Genomic DNA, 23,103 nt, shown 5'->3' with positions numbered 1-23,103 from the left:
GTCCCAGCCAGCTCAGGACAGTCCGTGCAGCAGGCGCGCTGCGGGAAGCACCCCCGGGCCGTGTCCCTGGCCGGCACGGGTTAACTTTCACCCCCCACATCCTAGGACGGCCCCGCTCCGCGCCGTGCCGCTCCGCTCCGACCTGCGCCGTGCCGGGGCGGGGCGGGCTGCGGGCGGCCAATGGCCGGCTCGGGGCGGCTGTGACGGCGTGTGCCGGGCCGTGCCGGGCCGTGCCGGGCCGCACCTGTTACATAAGGGGCCCGGCGGCCGCTCCGCGCCCCGTCCCTGGCTGCCCCTCGCCGCTGGGGCCCGGCCGGGCCGGGGGCTGCCGGGCGGCGCCTCGGGGCGGCAGCGGCTGGGGATGAGCCCGGCGGCCGGCAAGGAGGGCGCCCGGCGGCGGCGGAGGCGCCGGGCGGCTGCGCCGGGAGCCATGGCGGAGAGCAACGCGGACTGGATGGGCTCGCTGCCGGCGGCGCTGCGCACCTGCCCGCTCTCCAACCTGGCCATCCCAGGTCGGGCTGGGATGGGAGGATGGGACGGGGCCGGGGGGGGCCGGTTGTGGTTTCGCGGTTCCCCGGCGATGGGGCTGCCGGACGGGCTGGGGCGCGCCGGCTGCTCCGTGCCGCCGGGTTGACCTGGCCTCCCGCGGCGGGGTTGACCTGTCCGCCTGGGTGGCCGTGGGTACTGGGTCTTGCGGCCCTCTGCTGGGTTTTCTTTCTTCCCTGAGGCTCGGCTTTGAGCCTCCCGGCCTCGTGTAAGGGAACGGTGTGGGAAAATGCTGGTTTAATTTTTGTTCACTTAATACCTGCTCCGTTGCGGAGGGAGATTGCCTAATCTGCTATCTGGAATTGTTTTGTCTGCCTGAAGTGAGATGTTGCTCCCAAGTAGCTCACAGCTGGTGCTTGCAGGTGTAGTAGGTAAAAACAGAGTAGAAATCTACTAGAACTCCCCGCTAGGAACTACCTAGAAACTCACTGGTTCCTTCGCATGTTCACCCAAGTTGTGGAGATTGAGCAGAAGAGGTGGCAGAGTCACCTGCAGCATTCCCATTGCGCCTTAGTGAAGGTTTTGCAGGTATTTGGGCCAAGTCTTTTTGGTGTTGTGCTCTCGCTTCAGGCCTGGCTGAGGTGTTTGCTTGTGCTGGGGATTCTTGTGCTTGTTAGCTTGAGCTGTAATAAACACACAGAAGGCCTGTCTTGAGAAGTTAGTGCCTTGTTTTCTCGGTAGTGCATTTCCCAAGTGGAATGGGGCAGCTGGTTTTGGGATTAAGTGTGTTAATGCTGAGCATATCCCTGAATAGCCCTTCCATCAGTTAATCCCTAAACTATGACTTGATGCTTTTGCTTCTCTGACATAATTTGGAATTGTGCGTTGCCTAGGAAGCTTTTCATGGAAGAGTGGAGTACCCATTTATTCAAGAATTATGGAAGACATTTGCCAAGATGCTGTCCAGGTTTGGTTTGATTTCCGAGCACTTATTTTTGAGTTAGGCCTAGTATGAACTTAATCCCTTGCAAGAAAGGAGGAAGAACTTTATCTTCTGTAACAACAGCTGTGCATCTCCAACCTGTAGACCTGCTTCTTTTCACTGGCCTTAAAGATAAATAAATAAAAATGAAGTTGGCTGTGACCTTGAGAGGTTCTTTTTAAGGTTTCTCTTAAGGTTTCTTAGGTTGTCAAGCAGAGCTTAAATGCAAGTGACGGGCAATGTTGTTTATATTGAACCTAATAGCTGGAGGTTCTGATGACTAGCATGAAAATGATTCAGGTTATAGTTCATCATATGAAAATGTCTCCTACAGCAGAGCCTGCGTATGGCTTGTCCAAGGAAAAAGAATACAGCATGACCATAAAGGATGCCTATGTATGACGTTACACTGAAGACATTAAAGTACTGTAATTACTTACATCTGATTTATTTACATCTGCGTTACCGATCTGTCCGCTTTGCCAGCTGAACTTAAAATAACACCTAGTTGCTCCACAGGGCTTATAGTTCAAGAAATTGGCAAGTGTCATCAGTTTCAATTTAGGCAGGTCAACTGATAATTGAGAACAACAGATGCTACTGAAGTTACTTAGGAGTATGGCTGAACTCTGGTTGAAGTGGCAAAAAAGAACTGAGTATTGCTGGTAGATGTCAACAGAGAAAATCTTAGGTGTGACTACTGTAGGCAGTTTGTTCTGGTGTTGGATGTTGGATTCTGGTCACTAGTGGAAGAGGCTTGATTTTCATATTAGTGCTTTAACTTGTCAAATGCCTTTAGGTACATTTGTAGAGGGCACGGGAAGATGTTTTCTCAGAAACAGTGACTTTCTCTGCTCCAGTGGAGATAGGCAAATGGTATGGAAGCATTTAGAGAAAGGGATATGTTTCTCTTATTACATGCTGCAGCATCTACTGTATTTTCTGGACTACAACAGTTCAAAAGGCCTTGTTTTAATAAAATGCAGCACCTTTTTCCCACCTGACAGTAGCAAACACACTTTATGTAGCCCTGTACATCTGAACAGTGAGCGGGACAGAAAGGGAGTTCAGTGTTCATATCAAGTTCAGGCTGACTGCAGATTTTGAAGCTTCTGGCAGTGGAGTCATCCTCAGTTTGAGTGAACAGTTGAACTTTTTTGTTGCTAGAGCAGCTTAAAGGCTGTGTAACTTTGGTTGCAGAAGGTTAAGTGATGGACAGTAGCAGTGGTTGTACAGTACTGCTTGCATGAAGTGTGTAGCAGAGAAAGCAAGAAAATGAGTTAGTCCTTCAGTAATACCATGCTGATTTTAAAATCAGTAGTGTTCTTTGGAAAACCTTGCAGTGTGGTTTCATTTTTAGTCAAAGTTGGTGCATTTCTATCACTTTTCTCTATAACCTCCTGTAAGCTGTGAGCAGGATGGAGAAGAAGGTATAATGAGTAGACACTTCAGAATTTTTTGATTAATTATAGCTCAGTGATTCTTTTGCTGAAATGCGTTTTTGATGTTGTGTTTGACAAAGCAACTTTTACGGGATCCAAGGTGATGTTACTAGCAGCATGAAAGGGAAGGATTGTACAGAACAGGTTACAGTTCAGCCATCTGTTTATAGATGCTGAATAGTAATGAAGGCCAATGGCATCTTCAAGAGATGTGAAAGGTAGGCTTCAGCACAAATGAGAAGCATGTTTGTATGTGCTTAATATCTGCATGTGCGTCTGACAGACATGGCCGGCTTTGGTCCATATCTGGATGCAGTTGTTTTTACCGCAGCAGTGATGGACTCAGCTGTTTCTGGATTTTCATTTCCTTCCCTCCTTGCAATCCCTTTTTGTATATAGGAGTAGAAATGCAATTCTTCTGAAGGCACTGGAGCTGTTGAAGCCCTAAACGTTGCTTTAACTTTAAATAAAGTCAGTTGTGAAAACCCTAAAACAATTGTTTGGTGTTTTTACTTTATTACAATCTGCATAAATGCAGTATTTGGAGATAAAGAGTTTTTTTTAAGGGACAATGTACAGGATGAGACTCTTCAAAATCAAAGAATTGATCATATACACATAAAAAGAAATTGCATAGATCTGAATCAGCCTATGGCATCAAAACAATACAGTCTAAGTAACTCTCTTGTAGGAAGTTAAGGGTGTCTTGTATAGAGTTCTACTTCTTTATTTGTTGCCAACTGTTCTGTCTTTGGAGCTGTTGGTTTTAAGAGTAGCTGCCACCTCTGGGAGTCGTTTTCAACCTAAATTGATCTGTTTCCCACAGTTGTTGAGTATGTTGTAAAACATGCTATCTGAGGACAGAGAAAGCCATTATATGTTATTTGCCCAATCCTTAGATCCATCTGCTAACAAGGTGTGTTTAAGATGTGTATTTTATTATGTCCACCAGTTTGGTGCTTACATGCTGATTTAATTCTGTGCTCAAAACAGAGAAATACTGAAAAATTCAGAGTCTTCCTCCACTGCTTGTGTGTTTGGACTTCTCTGTTTCCTCTGGAAAAAAATTACAGACTAAATTCTAAACCAGCACAGTATGATCCAAGAAAAAAAAGATGAGGTTTCATGTGCAGTGTGAGAAGGGAAGAAATCTGCAATGAAAAATCGGCAAGTATCAAATAACTGAAATGTCACCAAATTTTATGTACACAGTATATTCAACAAAATTACCTGCCTTTAACAAGTTGTGACCGTATGTGAAATTTGAGAGTTTTTTTCTTAATTATATCCAGACTAATTTTCTTTGAATGTATGTTTAAAAGCAAACACTTTAACATCTTGATGGTGAATGTGACCATTGGCAGGATGTGTATTATTGTATGTGTATAGTGTTTGTTTAATTTCAAGCTAGTTTGCTTTAAACAAACTTATAAAATAGTGCAAAACCCTGACATTCATTGTTTTGCTTGGTCATCCCTTAATCTGTTCATTTTCCTATTCTCTCTCTAAGACATGGGATAAGAGAAAACTACAATACTGTTACTGGTCTGCTTTCTAAGTAAACCAGCTCTTTAAAGAATTTGCTGGGGAAGCCCTACTTATTTCTTGCTTTTTCTTGCATGGTAGTAATTCGCTGCCCTGTGGCATAATTGATTTTGTACAGTTTTGTTTTGACTACATGACTTTCTAAGCAATTTTTGCACCATCATAACCAACTGCTGTTAAGAGTTGGAGAAGTCTGCTACCGATAGATGCAGCACAGCTTTCCAGTTTCATCATGCTTTTACATGAACACCTGTATTAGAACAGGTAAAACACATTTTGTGTGTCCAGATCCACCTTCTGAGACCATGATACGCTGTTTTCATTAGCGAAGCAATCTAGCTGACGGTAGCAGTGTTTGAGTTTTCTCCTCAGTCCAGCCTTTAAGGTTCTGGATAAAGGTGATGAGCAGAGCAGTAGCAATTGTATTTTCCTTTACGCATTGGTGGTAATGTATTTAATCCTGTCTGGTTTATTCAGTCTTCAAATAATCAAGAGCCGTGTCATACCAAGTAGACATACTTGGAATTTTTGTTCAAAGTATATTAATGTGGATTAATTTCCCATTCTGGACAAGGTGATTAGCTGTGAGTTTTTTTCCACACAGTTCTGATATCCTTTCCCTTATCTTCTAGAGGAAATTTATGGTAGGGATCTACTAGTGTATGTAAGGGTAGGCAAGCCCTTTCTTGCAGGAGCACCAAGAATAATTACGGGGACTGTTTCATAATCTAGCCAAGGCAGCCAAATGCTTCTCTTCTCCCCTGCCTTCATTCTTATGCTCCTTCCATCTCCTGTCCATCTCCTTTTTTTAAAAAAAAAAAAAAAAAAAAAAAAAAGACCAGGACTGATTTTTGGCGTACTTCCTTCCATTGGTATGTGTTTAGTTAGTGTGAATGAGTGCCTTTAGAAAGCCAGCCTGATGGAAAACTTGTCTGTATTGATGGTGATGATGGTTTGGGGGGATATTTTGAAGACCTGGTTCCTGCCAGAAAAGCTTTCCAGGACAGCTGCTCCTGTGGTTAGACAAACCCTGGGGCGAGTGCTGGAGCATGCAGCTGTCATGAGGTAATGAGGAGAACCTGATATGTTGTAGTGCTGCAGACACAGGCAGGAAGAGAAGAACAGGTTCAGTGGCTGTATCTAGAAAGCATAGTTAACAGTTTGCTTTCATGTAACTTTGGTGAGACACCTGATATTGAGGAAAAATTAAGCCTAGGAACCTACTTGACTCTGAAGTAATTTCGATTTGAACCTCTGGAGAATAGAGATGGGGGGGTAGAATAGAAAAAAAGTAAAACACTTCTACGCGTCAAAATGTGGGATAGAAAAAGTCAGTTCACACCAATGTTCTTGTCCTACACTAAGATTTCGTTGTTCTTGAAATAGAAATGCTTCAGTGTTGTAGGTAAAACTTCAGTGTTTCAAATTGACCTTCAATATGTAAAAGCTTTTGCCACCAAAAATCAGTTTTTGAGATAAAAATTTGTAGACCTGTACGTAATGGTAGACAGAGTGTGCTGCAGGAATGGGGTGTGCAGGCAGTCTGCCTCTCAGGGGAGAAATAGAGCAGCTCTTCAGTAATTGCTGTCGGCAGTGCACAGAGCCTTTTTTATCACCTCCCTGGGATCCCAGCTGGTATATTAGCCCTTCCTGTGAACGCCTCTGAGAGGATGGCCAGGATGTCATTTCGGAACGATGCGGAGTAATTACAGCATGGCTCAGTCCCTGCCTGCACCAGGCTGGCTGTTGGGTGGAGAACTGCCCCAAGGATGCTGGGCTGTGGGTAGGTGACTGAAGAGCTGAGTTTCAAATTTCCAGAAGTGTTTTTTTAATGCAAAATAACCTTGGCTCAAATATGTCTAAAACAGATTTAACTGGGGGGTCGAAACAATTTTTGGAGTGTCTTTCTTTTTCACTGATACCTGAGGACAGATGTGTCCTTGGCCTCCTGGAACAGTAAAGCTCAATCTGCTGCTCCAAGTTGCAGCAGTAGTGAAGCTGCTTGATCCTCCCTACAACATACGCTTTTTAAATTACATAACTTTCTATCACCTTTGAATGCAATAAACTTCCACAGTTATTTCCTGGGTGTGTCAGTACACGTGTGGCCAAAGCTTTTGCTACCACAGCATGCCTGTTTCCACCTTGTGCTGAAAGGTCACCCCAGAATCCTGAGGCAGAAACCTGGTGTTTTTTGATGGGCATGATCAAAGCCCTGTGAAGTGATCAGCCTTGGAGAATGGAGCTTCTTGGGCATAGCAAGCAGGCAGCCTTGATAGTGAGTGGCCTGACAGGCTGAGCTTGTGTCTCAGCCCCAACGAGTCACAGGCTGCATGGTGGGTGTGCTAATGAGGTCCAGCTGGGCCTGCTCCCTGTGGTGACAAGGTGCTGGGGTGACCCTATTGTGCCAGAGCACAGCCACAGGGGTGCCAGGGCCTTGCTGTGCTCGCGTGCTGGGCATGTGAGGAGTGCCTGAGCTGGTGGGGATGTGTGTGGCTGCTGCCATCGCCTCACCCGTGGGCTCAGGCCACGTCTGCTGTCCAAAGAGGTTACCAAAAGTCCTGTGGGCAGCCTGCCTTTAGCTGGCCAAGCTGAATTAGTGATTCATAAAAGAAAATGAAGCAGCAGCAGCCCTTTCTAATTTAAAACTGGCCATCTGAAGAGATGCAATCTCTTTTTCTCCTTGCCTGCATGACCCTGAGGCAAGCTGCTGAACTTGCTAATGCTTCAGTCATGTTGTGTCTTTGTTCCTCTACTGGTGTGTGATGTGGATGTGCCTCCCAAGGGGAGAAGCAGTGGTGAGCTTGAGACTGCATCCCCTTTGCAAACAGTACTCCTTTGGAGCCCTAATTAAAGGGATCATTGAATCAGCTGAACTGGCCATCTGTTGGGTTAAAGCTCAAAGAGGAAATGGGAGGTTAATGTTCTGATTCACCAAGCTTTATTTTCATTTTCAGTTTAATTGGCACTTACCCATCAATGAGGACATAACCATTCCAAGAAAACATCTGCATAAATATGGTGATGTTGGATATGATTTGTAAATACAGGATTTTCAGAATGAACCTGTCCTGAAATGACAAGTGACTTCCCTACATTGGTCTTTTACTTCACTGTAGAAGCTAGTTCCAACTGTTAGTAGAGAGGCTATTATGTCTCTGGGCCACTGTGCTAATGAGAACGTGTTAGAAGTTATTCTGTTATTCTCAAGTAACCAGGTCTTCCCTTGCACATCCCTAGTTCAAGAGCTGGTGTGGCAAGTGGTGAAATAACTGTCCTGCACCTATACAGAAGTTCTGCTAAAAAGCAAGTCTGGGGTCTTCACGTTTCTCCTCTTGGTGGACCGTGGTTGACTGCTTAGCCCAAACCAAATTGTTCTGCATGCTTACCCCTCACCCCAGACACTACATAAAGCTTGTGGTTGTTTATTTCATAAGCCAACTCTTTTTTTTTATTGACATTTATTCCCTACAGAGAGACTTTGCTGCTTGGCAAATGAATGTGGAGCATTCTCAAGTTTTATTTGAAACAGAAGATCAATTTCAAAGTCAATATAAATGTTTGTTGTTCTCCTTCAATATTGTGTGGAAGTTTCAGTTTGCCTGCTGTTCCAGAAAAGATTTAAAAAGAGGAAAAAACTACTGTGTGATGAAAAAAGAAAAAATTTCCAAAGAGCCTTCTCTGGGGAGAATGGCAGCCCTTGATCTGCACATTACTGCATAGTCACAAAAGAGGAATACAGGAATAGAATTCAGCTCTTTTCAGAGCAGGAGTGTCTATTGAGGATTTGAGGTGGTAGAGAGGTACTGTCCCTTTCTGCTTTCCTAATACAGACAGCTGAGGTTACCAGTGATACATGCGAAGTCATTGCTAAATTGCACAAAACGTAAGGAAGGTAGGTCAAATGAATGCCAAATGGATTCTCTTCTGCTTGCAGGAAAAGCAAACAAACGTGCAACAGTGCTTTTGGGATGGCCTTAAGCGGTTTCTCTTACACCTTCTGCTCCCCGCCCAGCTCAGCCTCCCAGTCTGAAAGGGCTGGGGCTGGAGGAAGTCACAGTAATCCTTTGAGAGGGAGAGGAAGTTTTCCTAAGAGGATTTGGTCTGTACTGTGCTTTGTCTTCTCTAAGAGACCACATTATTAATATCTAAAGGATTCTAGGGTTCTATTCAAATATAAATATACTTACCTAAGTAGTGTTAGATCACTAATTATCAATAGGACACTTATTATTCCTGCCTCTTGTCCTTTTGCTGGGCAAGTTAAAACAAGCTGTTCAATTTGTTTTTCATTAGTGAAGAGCTGTTAAGATGTTAATCTTTTGATTAGAAAATCTGGATTGTTAATGACCTGAATCCCGAGGACTTCTGGGCTCTGTGAGGCACTTCTCTTCATCCCATATTCCCTCAATTCTGGCACACGTAGGACATTTGGTTTATAAGAACATCTGCAGGCCTTAGCTTGCTAGCGTTTGCATCCTGTGTTTTTTTGAAACTTGATTGCTGCGCTTCCAAGTGTCTTGCCCATGTAATGTTTGCTCTTCTGTGTCATCTGTGGTGTTTTGTAATATATGGGGAATGTACTTTTGTACAGGGAGTGAGCAAAGCTTGCTTTAAGAAGTCTGGCGTCAGCTACAGCTAGGGTGATTCTTTGCCCATAAATGACCCTGTAATGCTTCTAATAGGTTGGTACAGTACGTTGACCTTGCTTCTTAGGAATGTTTAACATTACACAAGAGGTTTTCTGGCATTTTTCATCATGTTAATATTTCACTGATGTGGAGATCAAAACAAATTACCCCGATGCAGTTAAACTCTGACAATGCATTCTCCTGTTGTTTTGCTTTCATTACTGTTTCCTTGCTAGCCAGATTTTTGCAGAAAGTGTCTTTAACTGCAGCACCATTACTAGTCCACAGCCTTGCAACCAGGGAAACTAGTGTTAAAACTGTCAATATGGTTTAAAATAAACAAGTCTTTCTGTCTTGTTTTCAAGTAACTGGCAGCGTGCAAGTAGTATATCCTTTTCTGGAAGGTCTCTGCATTTTGCGTGTCATGTATTCATCCTTCTAACATGCCTTGAAGGTAAATTTACAAGCTTGTAAAAGGATGCCATGGGGTGGTGATGTGCTGCTGAATCCTATCCCTGCACTGCAAGTGTATGTGGAGAAAGTACTGATGTGGAAACGGAAGATAATGCAAGAATACAGCTAGTAACTGTTGAAATTCAAGGCTTAATGACATCTTGTTGATTAATGTCATTTGTTTGAGCTACACCATGGGTTAATTAGACTATCTGTGGCCAAGTAGCATGACAAATAGACACTGGGAAGTTAGACTTGGCTACAGATATGATGATAAAAGGCTGCTTTCTAACAATTAGCACAAACACTTCAGCAGAAAAGTCATCCTGAACACTGAAATACAATCTATTTAACATACAAATTGAATTGAGTAGCTATCTATTTAGCATACAATTAAATTCAGAAATTAGCGTAAGGAGAATAAAAAGGGATTTAAAGATACGCATAGAAGTTAATCCACAGTTGCATTTGCTAGGATAAAACTAAGAGGGCTATCCATCATTTTAACAATCTGGTGTCTGGAAGATACCTCTTCAGTACTGTTCTAACCATATCATAGCCTTTGATAGTTAAATAGACAGGCATCTGATGTGACTGCTGTTCTTGAAGCTTCCAGTCATTGTCAGATGGAAGAAATTAAACCTGAACAGAGCAGAGCCATTCTCTTACCCTGATGTAGGAGCTGCCAGCAGATTTGCAGTTCATTTTTTGTTCCTGTTTTGAATGTACAGATGCTTTCGTGCTTAAATTTAAGGTATTGGTTGGTGAGCTCGCTTCTGTGTGCTGCACATCTTTGGCCTGTTAGAAGCAAAATGGAAAATCGTCCCCTATTTACTTCCTGTGCCTAGCTTGGTTTCTGGAAGGTGAGCACAGGACTGGTGCTGTATCACTGCAAACCTTCCCAAGCCGATTCACTCTGAATGCTAACCCATCGTCACGTACAGTGACTCCCCTTGAGTGACTTCAGTGTGCTGCATGTGAAATAAATTGGCATTTGAGGCAATTCGGAGTGGGGGACTTGGCCTCCATTCACCTAAAGCACAGCTGTAGACAAGGTTCTCAACTCTTCTTTGTTCTCTGATTTATCAGCCTAAAATGGAAGTAGGGAGCGCCTGGGTTTGTTGGTTGCTTTGTTCATAATCAGCAGGTTGAAGGAATGGATTTATTGAATCAATAACAGTGTGTAATGTATATTTAATATTTTGCATATCATCTGAAATGCTTTGCTGATGGGACTTCTCAAGCTTTCTTGAGAAAGTGGTCAGTATAATTTGGGGAGATGCACAGTGTGGGTGGAACATTGAATGCAGAAGACTTATGCATAGAAAAGAGTTGTCTGTGCATGCTACAGTGAGAGTTGGATTCTTGCTCTACTCAGCAACTGCCATCCCCTTTGATGTTGTACAAATTGCAGCATCAGGGCATCTTATTATATCCTTGGAGTAGACCTTAGCTGAGAATGTGGTTAGCAGCTCTAATGAAACTGAGCTCCTCACAAAATGGAGGTGGTGTGCTCTGTGTTTCTGGTGTAGGCTTTGCCTTTGAAACTCTTCAGGATCGGTGTTCTTACATGATGATTTTTCAAGGAGAAATAATGCTGGAACAGCAACCAGCCTGGCTCATGGCATGGCTACAGAATGGCTCGGTCTTCTGTGGAGTTCAGGTGTAGAGAGAAGGAGAGCAAGGATTAGTTTGACATCATGATATGATCAGCTTAGCATGTAGTTCAACATCACAGCTAAGCTATATTAAAAGCCAGTGGCTCAGCTGGTAACATAACTCAATGATCTTAAATTAAAGAAGGGCCTGGTGGATGACGTGAATCCCCACTTACCTCTCATCGCAACCAGCATCCAGTACTGTTGCTTCAGGTTTCCAGTTCATGTTTTTCTGTTACTGAACTAAAAATGCTACGTGCTTGGCCTAGAAACTTCTTTCAGTTGGTGGCTGGCCTTCTCTAAATGGTGACTGAAGAACCTGAACTCCTGCCATGTCTTCCCAGCCTCTAGATAGATGATGCTGCCCTGTGCTGCTCAGGAGGTGGTCCTCTATCCAGAAGGACAGCTTGTTTGTTAGGTGCTCCACCTCATGTTCTACTTGTTTTTTTTATGTATGTCTTGACTTCACTGTAAGTAAGTCCTATTTCCTAGGTGTTTGGTTTTTTTTTTTCAAGAGCCCCAGTACAGGAGATTTAAGGATCTTCTCAAATAAGAAGCGTGTCACATAGTTCAATTTCTCAAATAGCTGAAGTACTGAAAAAGTTGCTCTGTGCAATTGGTTCCTTTTTTCTTGCTTTTTACAGTTCTAAGTAGAATAGAACTATGCGGTAGTGCAAGGAGAAATTTTCTTTTTGTATGTTTAACTGTGCCGTAAGTGTAGCAATCTGCAATGGAAAGAAGCTTTTGTAGCTATAAGAATATGTGATCAGACTTCAGAAAACAAACTGTTTCTTGGCTGAGATTTGCTTAGACAACTCCGTAAGAGTTGACAACAACAACATATTTGGTGTCAGATAAAATTGTCATTCCTTTCCTTCATATGGCATATATATCTATCAGACAGTGATGGTGCCTGAGGGGCAGAGCAGTGAGTGACTTCTCCAGCCAGAATCCTCTGGAGGCTGTTGTACAGTGTCACTTCGAAAAAAGCCGTAAGAAACACTTTCTTTTCATTGTAACGTAATAACCAAATTTCTACAGGGACTTAAACAAAGGAAGAAATTAAAATGAATTAAGAACTCGAAATAAGAAAAGTGCCAAGCGATTTAGTTGGAGGCCTAATGCAATTATGCCCTGTGCAAATTAAGTCTATTTTTCAAATGCCGCAGAAGATGGAAAGGCTCACTCTGCTGAGCAGGGGGGTATATGAAACACAAATGTCTGTGAATTGCAGCTTCCACTATAAGCAAGCCTTTATATGGCATCGTCTGAAATGTCTTCATTAGATGCCTAATCCTGTATTAGTAGTGTAGTTTTTGTTCTGTTACGCATTTGGGGGTGGAAAAAACTGGCACTTGCAAACTGACAGCTACTTTTTGATGTGGTTTTATTGTGACAGGTAGCTAAATAGTTTAAGCTGACACCTTTTTAAAACAGCTTTTTTGTTACTTGTCACTTGTTTCTCTATGACTGAATGGAAAGCCACGTAAGAGGTATGCTTTTACAAAGACTAGGAATAATACATGAGGAGTCAATTAGGAATTATTTCTTAAGTATTCATTTGTAAAGCCTGAAAACTAAACTTCGCAGTTCCTTTTGAGAACTTTCAAACTAGCTGGAATTTACGCAGGAAGAGTGCGTTTCAGCTTGTTGTGAACTGATGTTTGGTTTGCTCCTAGTCTCTTCCACCATCTGGATTAAAAAATCCTGTAAAGGTAATCCAACTGAGATCATAATCTCATTTACAGCTCTGACCTTGCATGGCAGAAAATGCATCAGTCTTCAGGTGAACACTTGTACTGCAAGCAAGTTTGGGTAAAGGAGGCTATGAAGGCACCAACTGTTGTCTTGAACTACCATTAAGATTTTATTTTTTCAAGAGTTGTAGACTGAGGTAGAGGAGGAAATTCTGGAAGAAAATAGCTTTACAGGAGCAGGGAGAAGAGCCCTGATCCATGCACGACAGGAGGTTGCAGGCAGCATGGTGTAGTGCTACTGTAGCCCTGAGGCAGCTGGAAGAGGATCTGATTGTGGCAGCAGGGGGCGAAGATGCTTTCCCTGCCCTGCAGCCAAGTGGGCATGCAGGGAGCAGGTGGGGTTTGGCTTCATGGGAAAGCCGTTCGCTGCTGTCTTGAAAGTAAAAGGGGAAGCAGGGGTGTTAGAGCTCCTGTAACTTTTTCTGGCGGAGGCTTCACAGAAAACTCATACCTGGACCAGTTGCAGCTTCTTGGCTGGAATGGTGACTGGTGTCAATGGTTAGAAATCCCTGGTCAACACCTGTCTGGGGTAGCTCAGCTTCTGCCCATCATTTGCTTTTGGCTACCTTGATGCAGAGCAAAGAGTAACTGGGCAGTCTTTGCTCTGTCACTGACTTGACTCAGCTAGGGATAGTTCTTTGTCTCTGAAGCTCTTATTTTGGAGTGGTTTGATACTTGTCAGCTTTGTTTTTTAATCACTATTGATTTTTGAGTTGGAGGGTTTTTCCTAGTAAGCACAAATTTTATACTGCAGGTGCAGTTTCTTTGCCAGGCTGCAGGTTATGTTCCAGGCACTGACAAATTGAATCATTGGTTTCCTTTTCGACAAATTTTCTATTCATCATATCTGTGGTCACTGCAAGGCACTGCCAGGTTGAACAGAAGTTCATCAGCTTGATCAACCTGTCTGGTGTCTAACAACGCAGTAACTAGTTTTACCTTGCGTTCTGTTGCTTGACCTTTAAATTAAACCAGTCTTTGGGCACTCAAACTACTGTTCATTTACTGTCTTGGGGCTAAACTGCGGCATGGTGAAGCACATTTGTATGTATCTCTCTGTACTTTGTATTAGGTCATGATTGGATTTACCAGGCAGAACGAAAATTAAGTCTGAGAGTCTACTGCTGCTTTCTTTCAGTGGAGTCCCATCTTAGACCAAAGCTTCCCAGAGCCTGGTAGATCCCTGGAGGCAGCTTGAGAGCTTATAAATGGAGAAGGGAGTTTGGAAGCAAGTGTGCCTTTATCACTAATATTTATGGTTACGATGTTCAGAGTACTTCTGTGTTTGCTGTTCACACAAGAACACAGTTCAGACTCTGAGAACCTTAAGCATTCTTTTTGTTCAGTTAGGGAAAACTGAAGTGTGAAAGGATACTCTGAAAGACCCGGAGTTGAGCAGGGTTCTTCTGTGGCCTTGTCATGCAGTTATGACCTTTTTTATGTTACAAGGGCTATGTGTTGGAGAGTCAAAGTTTTTTTTTTTAAAGTCATTATTCTGTGGATTTTTTTTCCAGGGTCACATGATTCGTTCAGCTACTGGGTTGATGAGAAATCTCCTGTGGGACCAGACCAAGCCACAGCCATCAAACGCTTGGCCAAAATTTCTTTGGTTAAAAAGATTATGAAGAAATGGTCGGTGACGCAAAACCTGACTTTCAAAGAGCAGTTAGAAGGTGGGATCCGCTACTTCGATCTTCGTGTATCTTCCAAACCTGGGGAAATAGGCCATGAGATCTACTTCATACATGGTTTGTTTGGCATCAAAGTGTGGGATGGACTGATGGAGATTAACACCTTTCTTGACCAGCACCCCAAGGAAGTCGTCTTCTTGGATTTCAACCACTTCTATGCCATGGATGATGGCCATCACTTCTTCTTGATCAACAGGATCCGCTCAGCATTTGGATCCAAACTTTGTTCCGTTGAGTGTGTAGAATATGTGACGTTACAGTACATGTGGGAGAAGAAGCATCAGGTGGGCAAAGGATCTGTCATGTTTTTGAAACCCAAAAGGTTAAGATAGAAATAGGCTGAGTGGGGTTCCCTCTCAGTGGTATTGGCCCGAGGACACTGCTGGTGGCTGATTTAAAGCCTTCTAGAGACTCCTTGATGTAGAATGTACATCCGTGGTATAGTTAGATTGTGTCCTGATTCTAAGCATCTTCCTTAAATAATTCAGTGATATTACCTCTTGAGGTCTTGTGCTCTGTACCAATGGTTTCCTTCTCAGAAGGAACTTGTGCTGACTTTAGTTAAGGATATGATAAACTGTTGTCTTTGTGAATTTAAAGCATGTAAGCTCTATCATGACTAGAAGAGGCTGTAAAACTTCCTAGCTCCTTTATGGCCATCCAAATCTATAGTGTCAGGACTCTTATCACAGATTGTTCTCTCTGGTAACTGCCCACATATGTACATGAAGACTAAGAAAACAGGATTTCAGTGACTGCGCAATTCTTAAACTATAAAATAGGTGGCAATTTGAGGAATTCCTTGGAATTGATGCTGTTCAGTGATTTGTCTCAAGTCTGCTAGTGTCCAAAAAAGAATCATTTGTAAGGTTGGTTGGTAAGTGCTGCACCTTTGTGCAGACCTCCTATAGAGAACCACCTTTGAAGGTATAAAATACTGACCTCTGATTTAGAGGAGGCTTTGCTTAAAGAAAGACTGACTTCAACAACGTTCAGTAAGTGAGAGTGAAATGCTGGATGGCCTGGTGTGCTTCAGCTGTTTAGGAGTGATGTAGGAGATAGCAAGATAGCTAAAATCCTTAACTTTGATGGTCATGGTCTCTGACAGTGCTTTGAAAAGCTTTCAAGTGAAATGCATTGAATGACATGGCATTATGCTCCTGGCCACTCTTTCGTTTTAAACCAATGACCTGTAAAGCCCAAAGCAATCTTGTCCTCAAAGATAATCCAAATGATCTCCATCCCTTGTTGGTAAATTTCTTGGCAGTCATGACTCAGGAGGCATTATTTCTTTTGCTTAATCCTTGTTTCACTGCTATGCTAGCTCTAGCAGTAATGCGTAAGCATTAACCAGTGCTCCATGCTGTTTATAAATAAAATAGTTAAGAACTGTCTTTAGTTTGTAACTGTCTCTTCTACTTTTTCTTGTTTGTTAGGTTCTTATTTTCTACCACTACCCTTTGTGTCGGGAATTTCCCTTTCTATGGCCAGGGAATAAAATGCCAGCACCGTGGGCTAATACAACCAACGTGCACAAACTCATACAGTTCCTGGAGACCACTCTCGAAGAACGAAGTCGTTATGGGACTTTTCATGTTTCTCAAGCAATTCTTACTCCTCGAGTGAAAACTATTGCACGACATCTAATCCGTGGTCTGAAGAACACACTCGTTCATAGGTAAGGACTTGTCTTGATTTCTGGGTTCTTGACTTAAAACACTTCATGTTAAAGTGGCAGTGATGAAACAAGGAACTGTAATGTTTACATAAAAGCAAAATTTGCTGACCTAGAGAGCACACAGTCGTGCTTCATCACCATTGCTGGAGTGAGGTATTTGCAGTCATCAAAAATCATGACATAGTAAAAAGATGTGCATATACTGTAAGCATAAATTTGCTTTTTGAGTGTTATTCCATGAAATTCCATTAAATGCACCTGGTGTTTCCAACTTAAAACTTGAATTTGGGGGTGAGGGGAAGGGAATAAAGGTTTTTCCTCCAGGAGAAAATGCAGGTCTTGACATGGAGCAGTATGAGATGGGGCAGTAATTAGTCTCAGGGGTTTTACCAAAAAATAAATGTGAAGTTTGACTTTGCTTTTACCATTGACCATTGTACAACTTCCTTATTAGTAAGATAACTAGAAAGGGGTTTGGCTGTATGTAGTGCAGAGTGGCAGTGACTTTTGATAGTGTTAACAGCATAAATGGGACAGGGTCTATGTGGTTTTGCTTTACTCTATTACTTTGTAGCCTGTTGGCCAAAAGTTGCTGCAACTCAGCAAAACTCAAACAGTCCTGGTGGGATCCAGTCTCCTGTCTCGGTGTTTGCTGGTGCCTGTTTTGATGTCACTAGCAAATTATTTTGCAACAATGATATTAAGTTCTAAATTACACTTGTGTAGGTGGGCGCAACCGCCTTAATGGGCTCTGTTGTGACTGTCATTGTAATTATCTTGGCAACTGAGCTTCATAGTAAGCACTGAGATAAACACCCACCCACGTCTGTAGCAGCCAGTTCATGTTCCCTTTTTGGGTGAATTATTGTTCATTTTAGCAGTAATTACAGTATGATTATTTTGAGACAAAAGTCAGTGTCACTGCTTTTCTTAAAAAATCTTTCTAAAAAGAGCAAGTGTTGTGGTTTTTTGTAATCACACAAGCTGCAGACAAAACTAAGGAAATTCCAGGCAAAGCGTAAGTCATAGAGGTTTGTCTCCTTCCTGTCTAGAGACATGAGTCTAGAAAGAGATGATTAAATATGCAAGGTATTTGCCACAACATATTCAGGTATCCTCTTCAGCTTGTCCTTGGCTCGTACCAGTGTGTTCAGCATTAAACACTAGGTGGTGCTCAGGTGCTTTCAGACCGCTACTTGCTGCCACAAGTTGCACAAATGTAAATACATGTGGTTCGTGGGAATACTTAGCAGAGACCATAGATATCTTATTACTTTGGAGCTGTGTGCTTAATATACTGCTGTCTCATGACTACAAGTCAGCAAGATCACACTGAATTTCTATTTTTAAATTTTTGAATTTAATTTAATGGAATGAGTGAGCAGTATTGTTTCAAGTGATTTTATTTTGGCACCAACGTAGACTTTTAGCCACTGAGAAGCAGGAAGCCTTGATTAGCTCGATCCCTTCCTTCCCACCCTATCCCCTTGTTACCACTTGTAAACTGAAAACTTAAAATGGAGGTCACGGTCTGCTAAAGCATGATTTCTCCTGTGCATTTATCCGTGGAGGCTAATCTGTGTGCACAAATCTGCCTTGGCAATTATGTAGATGTCAGCTTTCTCATACAGAAACTTTGCCCAAGTATGAATATTGAAGTGTTCCTGAGCTCTTTGTAAAGGGGAAATGAGCAACATTTGCATTTGGCTGACAAAAGTCTGTATTGACACTTAGTATAAGCAGCAGGTCTTCCTTTACTTTTCCTTCTTCTTTTAGTTCTTGAAGTTTGTTTTTTCTGGAGCAAGAGCAGTGAGGTGTTTGTTTTATCCGTATGCTGTTAATTAATCCTTGTGCCTGCTGTTTTCCTGTTTAATGTATGCATATTACAACACTAATTTAAATAATTCTGATATACTTAGTCATTTGTCTTTGTGTTGGAAACCCCGGGGTTTGAATATTAGAGCACAAAAGAACTTGTGCAGACTCCTGACTTGCACTCTGTCCAAGAAATAACTGAAATTTCTCTCCACTGCAGAGCTGAAACAATTCCTGGCACACTTTGCCCTTCCACAGTTGCAATAATGTGTGGTGGGATGCTCAGCTGGAGCTGAGCTCCAGAGGGCTGGACTGAGCTTTGCTTTCCCTCATCCTGTTGTTCTGGGTGGGTCTGCAGGCTGAAAGGTGTTTAGTGGACATGCCCTGTGTGCTGCCCCCAACAATTTCTTTCCTGCCTGCCCTAAGGCAAAGGTGGGCATGGGGACAGACACCTTGGGCCAGGGAGAGCACTGTCCTGTGCCATGCTGAAGTCTGAGATCAGCTTCTGGTGCAAATTGCAAGAACAGACTAGGACTTAAACTGCTTCAGGAGTTAATGCTGCACTACAACAGAGTTTGCTAGGTGAAAATGAAGTTGACAAACTTCATTTTGTCCACCTGGTAGTTTGGATTGGTGACTGACCAATATTCCTATTACACAGCTAATGACAGTGCACTATGTTAAACACTTCACTCATCATCCTGATGATGTTTTTGGTGGCAGTGAAGACCCAATCACAAATGTGAGACAACATAATTTGCAAACAACATGCTATATACAACATAAGTGTTTATAAAGGAGAGTGTCGCTTAAAATGTTTAATCTTCGCTTTTATTTTCTTTAGGAACCTGCCCATGATTTTGAATTGGGTGAAAGCACAGAAACCAGGTGTTATGGGCGTGAACATAATTACATCAGACTTTGTGGAGCTGGTTGACTTCGCTGCTACAGTTATTGCATTAAATGACCTTCTTCTAGAAGAGGATGAATCTACATCTAAATCCTGATGTGTCCCACTTATACTCCTCTGTGAACATCGTTGTGCTATGCTAAATGTTTTACATGAAACCTACTGTAATCTCTATTTCAAACGAAGTTTTGTAGAAGAGTTACGGTTAAAAATCATACACAGAAGGTTTTCTTCTCTGTGTGTGTGTGTGGATCTGAGTGGAACACAGAGTACTGTCTGAGTGCTGCTGCATGGCTTTTTGTGGCTACATGTTTGACTAAGTTATGCACACATCTGCTGCAGTACAGAGTGTTGTCTGCCTGCCAACAAGAGGCTGGCCTCTGAAGCAGATGTACCCGATTATTGTGTGTTTCCCTGGTGACTAGACTCACCGTGTCTTCCTGTATGCATCCTGCTTATTTCTTAACTCAAGGACTCAAACCAAGGATCCTTGCTGATCCTTCTGTAGCAGTTTTACCAGAGCAGCCAAGACCTTTTCGTTCTTTGGCCACCTCAGGCATAGCTGGTCTCAGCTGGATGCTGCTGTTGTATTCATTACACTGTTTTAGACACTACCTCTGACTGACTTGGAGGAAAAAAGATGTGATATTGCTGTTCAGGGGGAAATTGTTTTTACACTGTGAATATTCTAACTGTCCTTTGGGCCTGAGATGGAAAGGCTTGACATATACTTCCTCTTTAGGCTCCAAACTCTCCTTCTGGACCTCTTTATTTTACTTTTAAACATGGTTGCATTGATGTATTAATGTGTATTTCTTCTGGTATTAATTTGGAAATCTGGACAATATTCAGTCCTCAGGTTATGAGGATCATAACTCAGTCTGAATTCATGTTGAGGCATGATGACTTTTCTTTCATTTGCTGGTCACTTGTTATTTCATCCTTTGAGATCTGTGGGGAAGACTCTCACCCAGATGCTCCTTATATGGACAGATGTGGCAAAGTGGGTGTTTTTCGAAAACCAGATTTGATGAGGGACTGCTTAAAACCTAAATAATGAATCTGATTTTGGCCACGTACAGTGAATTCTTAAATTGGACCCAAATGTTATGCTTACAGTCAGAACCCACACGGCTACAGGGGAGGAATTTCCCCAGCCTTTGACCACTTGAGAGAAATTGTAAGCAGTGCTCACGTGGGCGGGCAGGCATCAGCTAACTCTTTGTAGTCATACTCAGATTTGTGTTGATTCACAACAAAACATGACCACATGCTTGAGCTGATGCAGTCATATGTTGGTACTTCTGAGCACTTAATTGACCAGCTGACGGCAGCCCTACAGTCTGCTTATATTGGATTTAAAAGAAAAAAGTGACCGGCTAACAGATACTTCTTGATCATCTTCATAAAGCAACTGTTGGTGTGATAATTGTTCAGTAGTTATTAAGTTGTATTAATCTTTGAGCTATTTATAAGAGAATGGATTATCATTACAGATGGTTTATTCAAAAGAAAAACAACTCCCTGGATTTAACCTGTTATCCTATCCTGTGTCTGCCATCGTGGTATGACAGCACAAAAATACAAAACCATCTTGCTTGTTTGTCACAACTCTGAACTCAGGACAAATTTACCTAAGGGTTTGCAAACCTTCCACGTGAACCTTGGTCAAGTTCTGAGCAGACTGAGCTGATTTTTCTGTTTGGTGCAGGGTTCACATTAGTTCTTCACATTTCCTTTAAACAGCATCCTTTTTTTTTCCTGGGGAGGGTGGAGGGTATGTCTTCCAGTCTTTCTCCTTTCCCCTTGTGTTCCAGCAAGGGGGGACAAGTCATGCAGAGCAATTTTGGGGAACTGAAGTTCCACTTTCGAATACATAATTTTGAAAACACCAGCAGAGGATTTGGATTGTACCTTGTTGATTGAACTGTTGGAGCTGATTTTGAACAGTGCAGTTTGGTTTGCGAAGTTAACATACCTGTGTTTTTTTCCATAGCTGAATCTTGTTCATGTACTTCTTGCATGGCCAAAACTGAAACTCCGTAATAGTATTAAATGTACAGGTAGGGTTTCAGTGGTCTCTCAGCTACAAATTGTCTTAGAGCTCAAACCTCAGAGCAACTTGCATAGAATGCCTCTGAGGCAGAAATAATATATTTGCAAAGTTTCCTGCAGGACAAGATGAAAAGATGAAATATGCATGATGTTTGCATTTGACCCTGAATATATTTTGTACTGTATATATCTACCTCAAAAGAGATCTATTCAGGCTTAACAAATATTTATATTGTGTGTGCAGAGTAATGACTGTGTTGTTAGTCCTTCTGTTCTATTTATTTGAGTAGAGATGTGATGATTGTAACTCAGGGCTTTGGTTAGGTATTTCTGAGTATGAACTCAAGTTTCTTGAATTCAAATTTCCTTTAGATATTTGCTGCTCGCTCTTGCCTCATGAAATAGGACAAAGGGGTGCTAGGTGCTGAGAGTATTAGCAGAGGGACAAGAAATGGAACTTAAGTTTAGGATTAATAGAGTAGGAGGAAGAACAGGTCTGTGAGTTTCTTCTGTCCGAAGAGATTGCTGTTAATGTGATGTTAATGCAGATGTGCCTGTAAGTTCGAGGAAGATGAAGACAGGCATTAATGCAGGAGAAGGCTAAGGGTTCCATGTGGCTGATGCAGACCTTTGTCTGTTGCATATCATCTTAGTCTTGCTTGTATCTTCCTAAAGCAGTAGAAGTCACTTGTAAATAGTTTAGGTGTAAAACCCTCCCAGGAGAATTGTTCTGAGGATTTGAGGACTTGGTCTTTCTGTAGATAGTGGGAGAGGAAAAGCGGGTAAACTAGTAGCTACTTGAAGCAGAATACTTGAAATGTGTGTTCTTGAATAATTATTCATATGGTTTGTTATTACAGATTCAGTTTACTTAAATGCTGTTTGATTGTCACTTCTCTTCCTAATGTGCAGTTGCTGAATGCTGAGCTCACTGGTGCTGTTGCTGTTCTCCTGGCATGCCTGAAGCACAGCAGACTTCTGTATATATCCTGATGGGGAGCAGCAGGGATGAGAGTGTTAGGAAGCATATGTGACTTGATGTCTTACAGCATGCTTGTAGGTGAAAACTAAGAGGAGTTGTAAATAGGGTTTGCAGACTGTCAATCTTGTAGCTCCTTTTTTTGGGAAACTACAGTCCTATTATATTTAACAGTTGTGGAGCTGGGAATTGTATCTTTTCTTTTTTGGTGAACAAAACACAAATTCCTGCTGTCCCAAGCTTCACCAGAGTTGAAGGGCTACCAGCTTGTAGGTGCTTTGCTGCAATGGTGAAAATCCCACTGGAAACAGTGCTGGCAAGGCACTTTTCGAGGTGCTGTGGTCAGTGACTGATGTCAGACTGGAAGTGTTTAGAACAGAAACACTGATTATGAAAGGGCAAAGAAAATGGTATCTTTACTTCTGACATTTGTTTTCTGCTGTGCTAGTACTGAAATCATTTGATGGAGTCGAGAAGGCACCTGTGCTGTAAGGATGATGAAGCTTTTAGAGCAGGGATTTTGGTTCAGAGTAGGGCATTGTCCAAGATACTTATCTATTGTTCTGATCTGTTAAGTCTTCAGAAATATTTTTTTGTGCACCTGTCTCAGGTGTCACAGTTCATTCTTTTATAATTAACAGGCCTGCCTTTAGAGCTTTACAGGACATGACTGTTTTGGTTTAAAATAGATTACGCATGCAAGTCAGTTGACAGAGCATGTGTGACTTGAGGATTACTTGAATATTTAATATTTATTACAGAGTTAATATGCACTTTCAGTAAGACTTTCAGCATATTCTGAATAAGTTCTTCTATCAGAACTACTTCTTAGAACAAAACTTCAAGCTAATTTTTCAGTGGTTGCTTTGAACACAGATGAATTGTCTGATGTGGAGACCAGAACTAACCCAAAACTTAATTAAAAATTCAAACCATGTCAAGGTGTAGTCCTTTTATCAGTGAAAAAAGATTTTTGCTTCTCTGGGTGTCCAAAAGAAATAAAGGTCTACCACTTCTTCAG

General features: G+C 42.2%; 1 protein-coding gene across 1 annotated transcript; it reads left to right on the top strand.

Annotated features, from left to right (window-relative positions):
- Positions 1-361: 361 nt before the first annotated feature.
- On the top strand, positions 362-19,145 carry PLCXD2 (phosphatidylinositol specific phospholipase C X domain containing 2; the record flags this gene model as incomplete). Its single annotated transcript, XM_084306233.1, has 4 exons — positions 362-512; positions 14,469-14,929; positions 16,082-16,323; positions 18,983-19,145. The coding sequence occupies 4 exons, from the start codon at positions 362-364 to the stop codon at positions 19,143-19,145; spliced, it is 1,017 nt and encodes a 338-aa protein (XP_084162359.1).
- Between the last annotated feature and the right edge of the window lie 3,958 nt (positions 19,146-23,103).

The sequence above is a fragment of the Netta rufina genome (assembly GCF_964035555.1).
Source record: "Netta rufina genome assembly, chromosome: 1".
In the NCBI taxonomy this organism is placed as follows: domain Eukaryota; kingdom Metazoa; phylum Chordata; class Aves; order Anseriformes; family Anatidae; genus Netta; species Netta rufina.
Note: the sequence above shows the minus strand (reverse complement) of the source record. Positions and strands in the feature narration are given on the sequence as shown.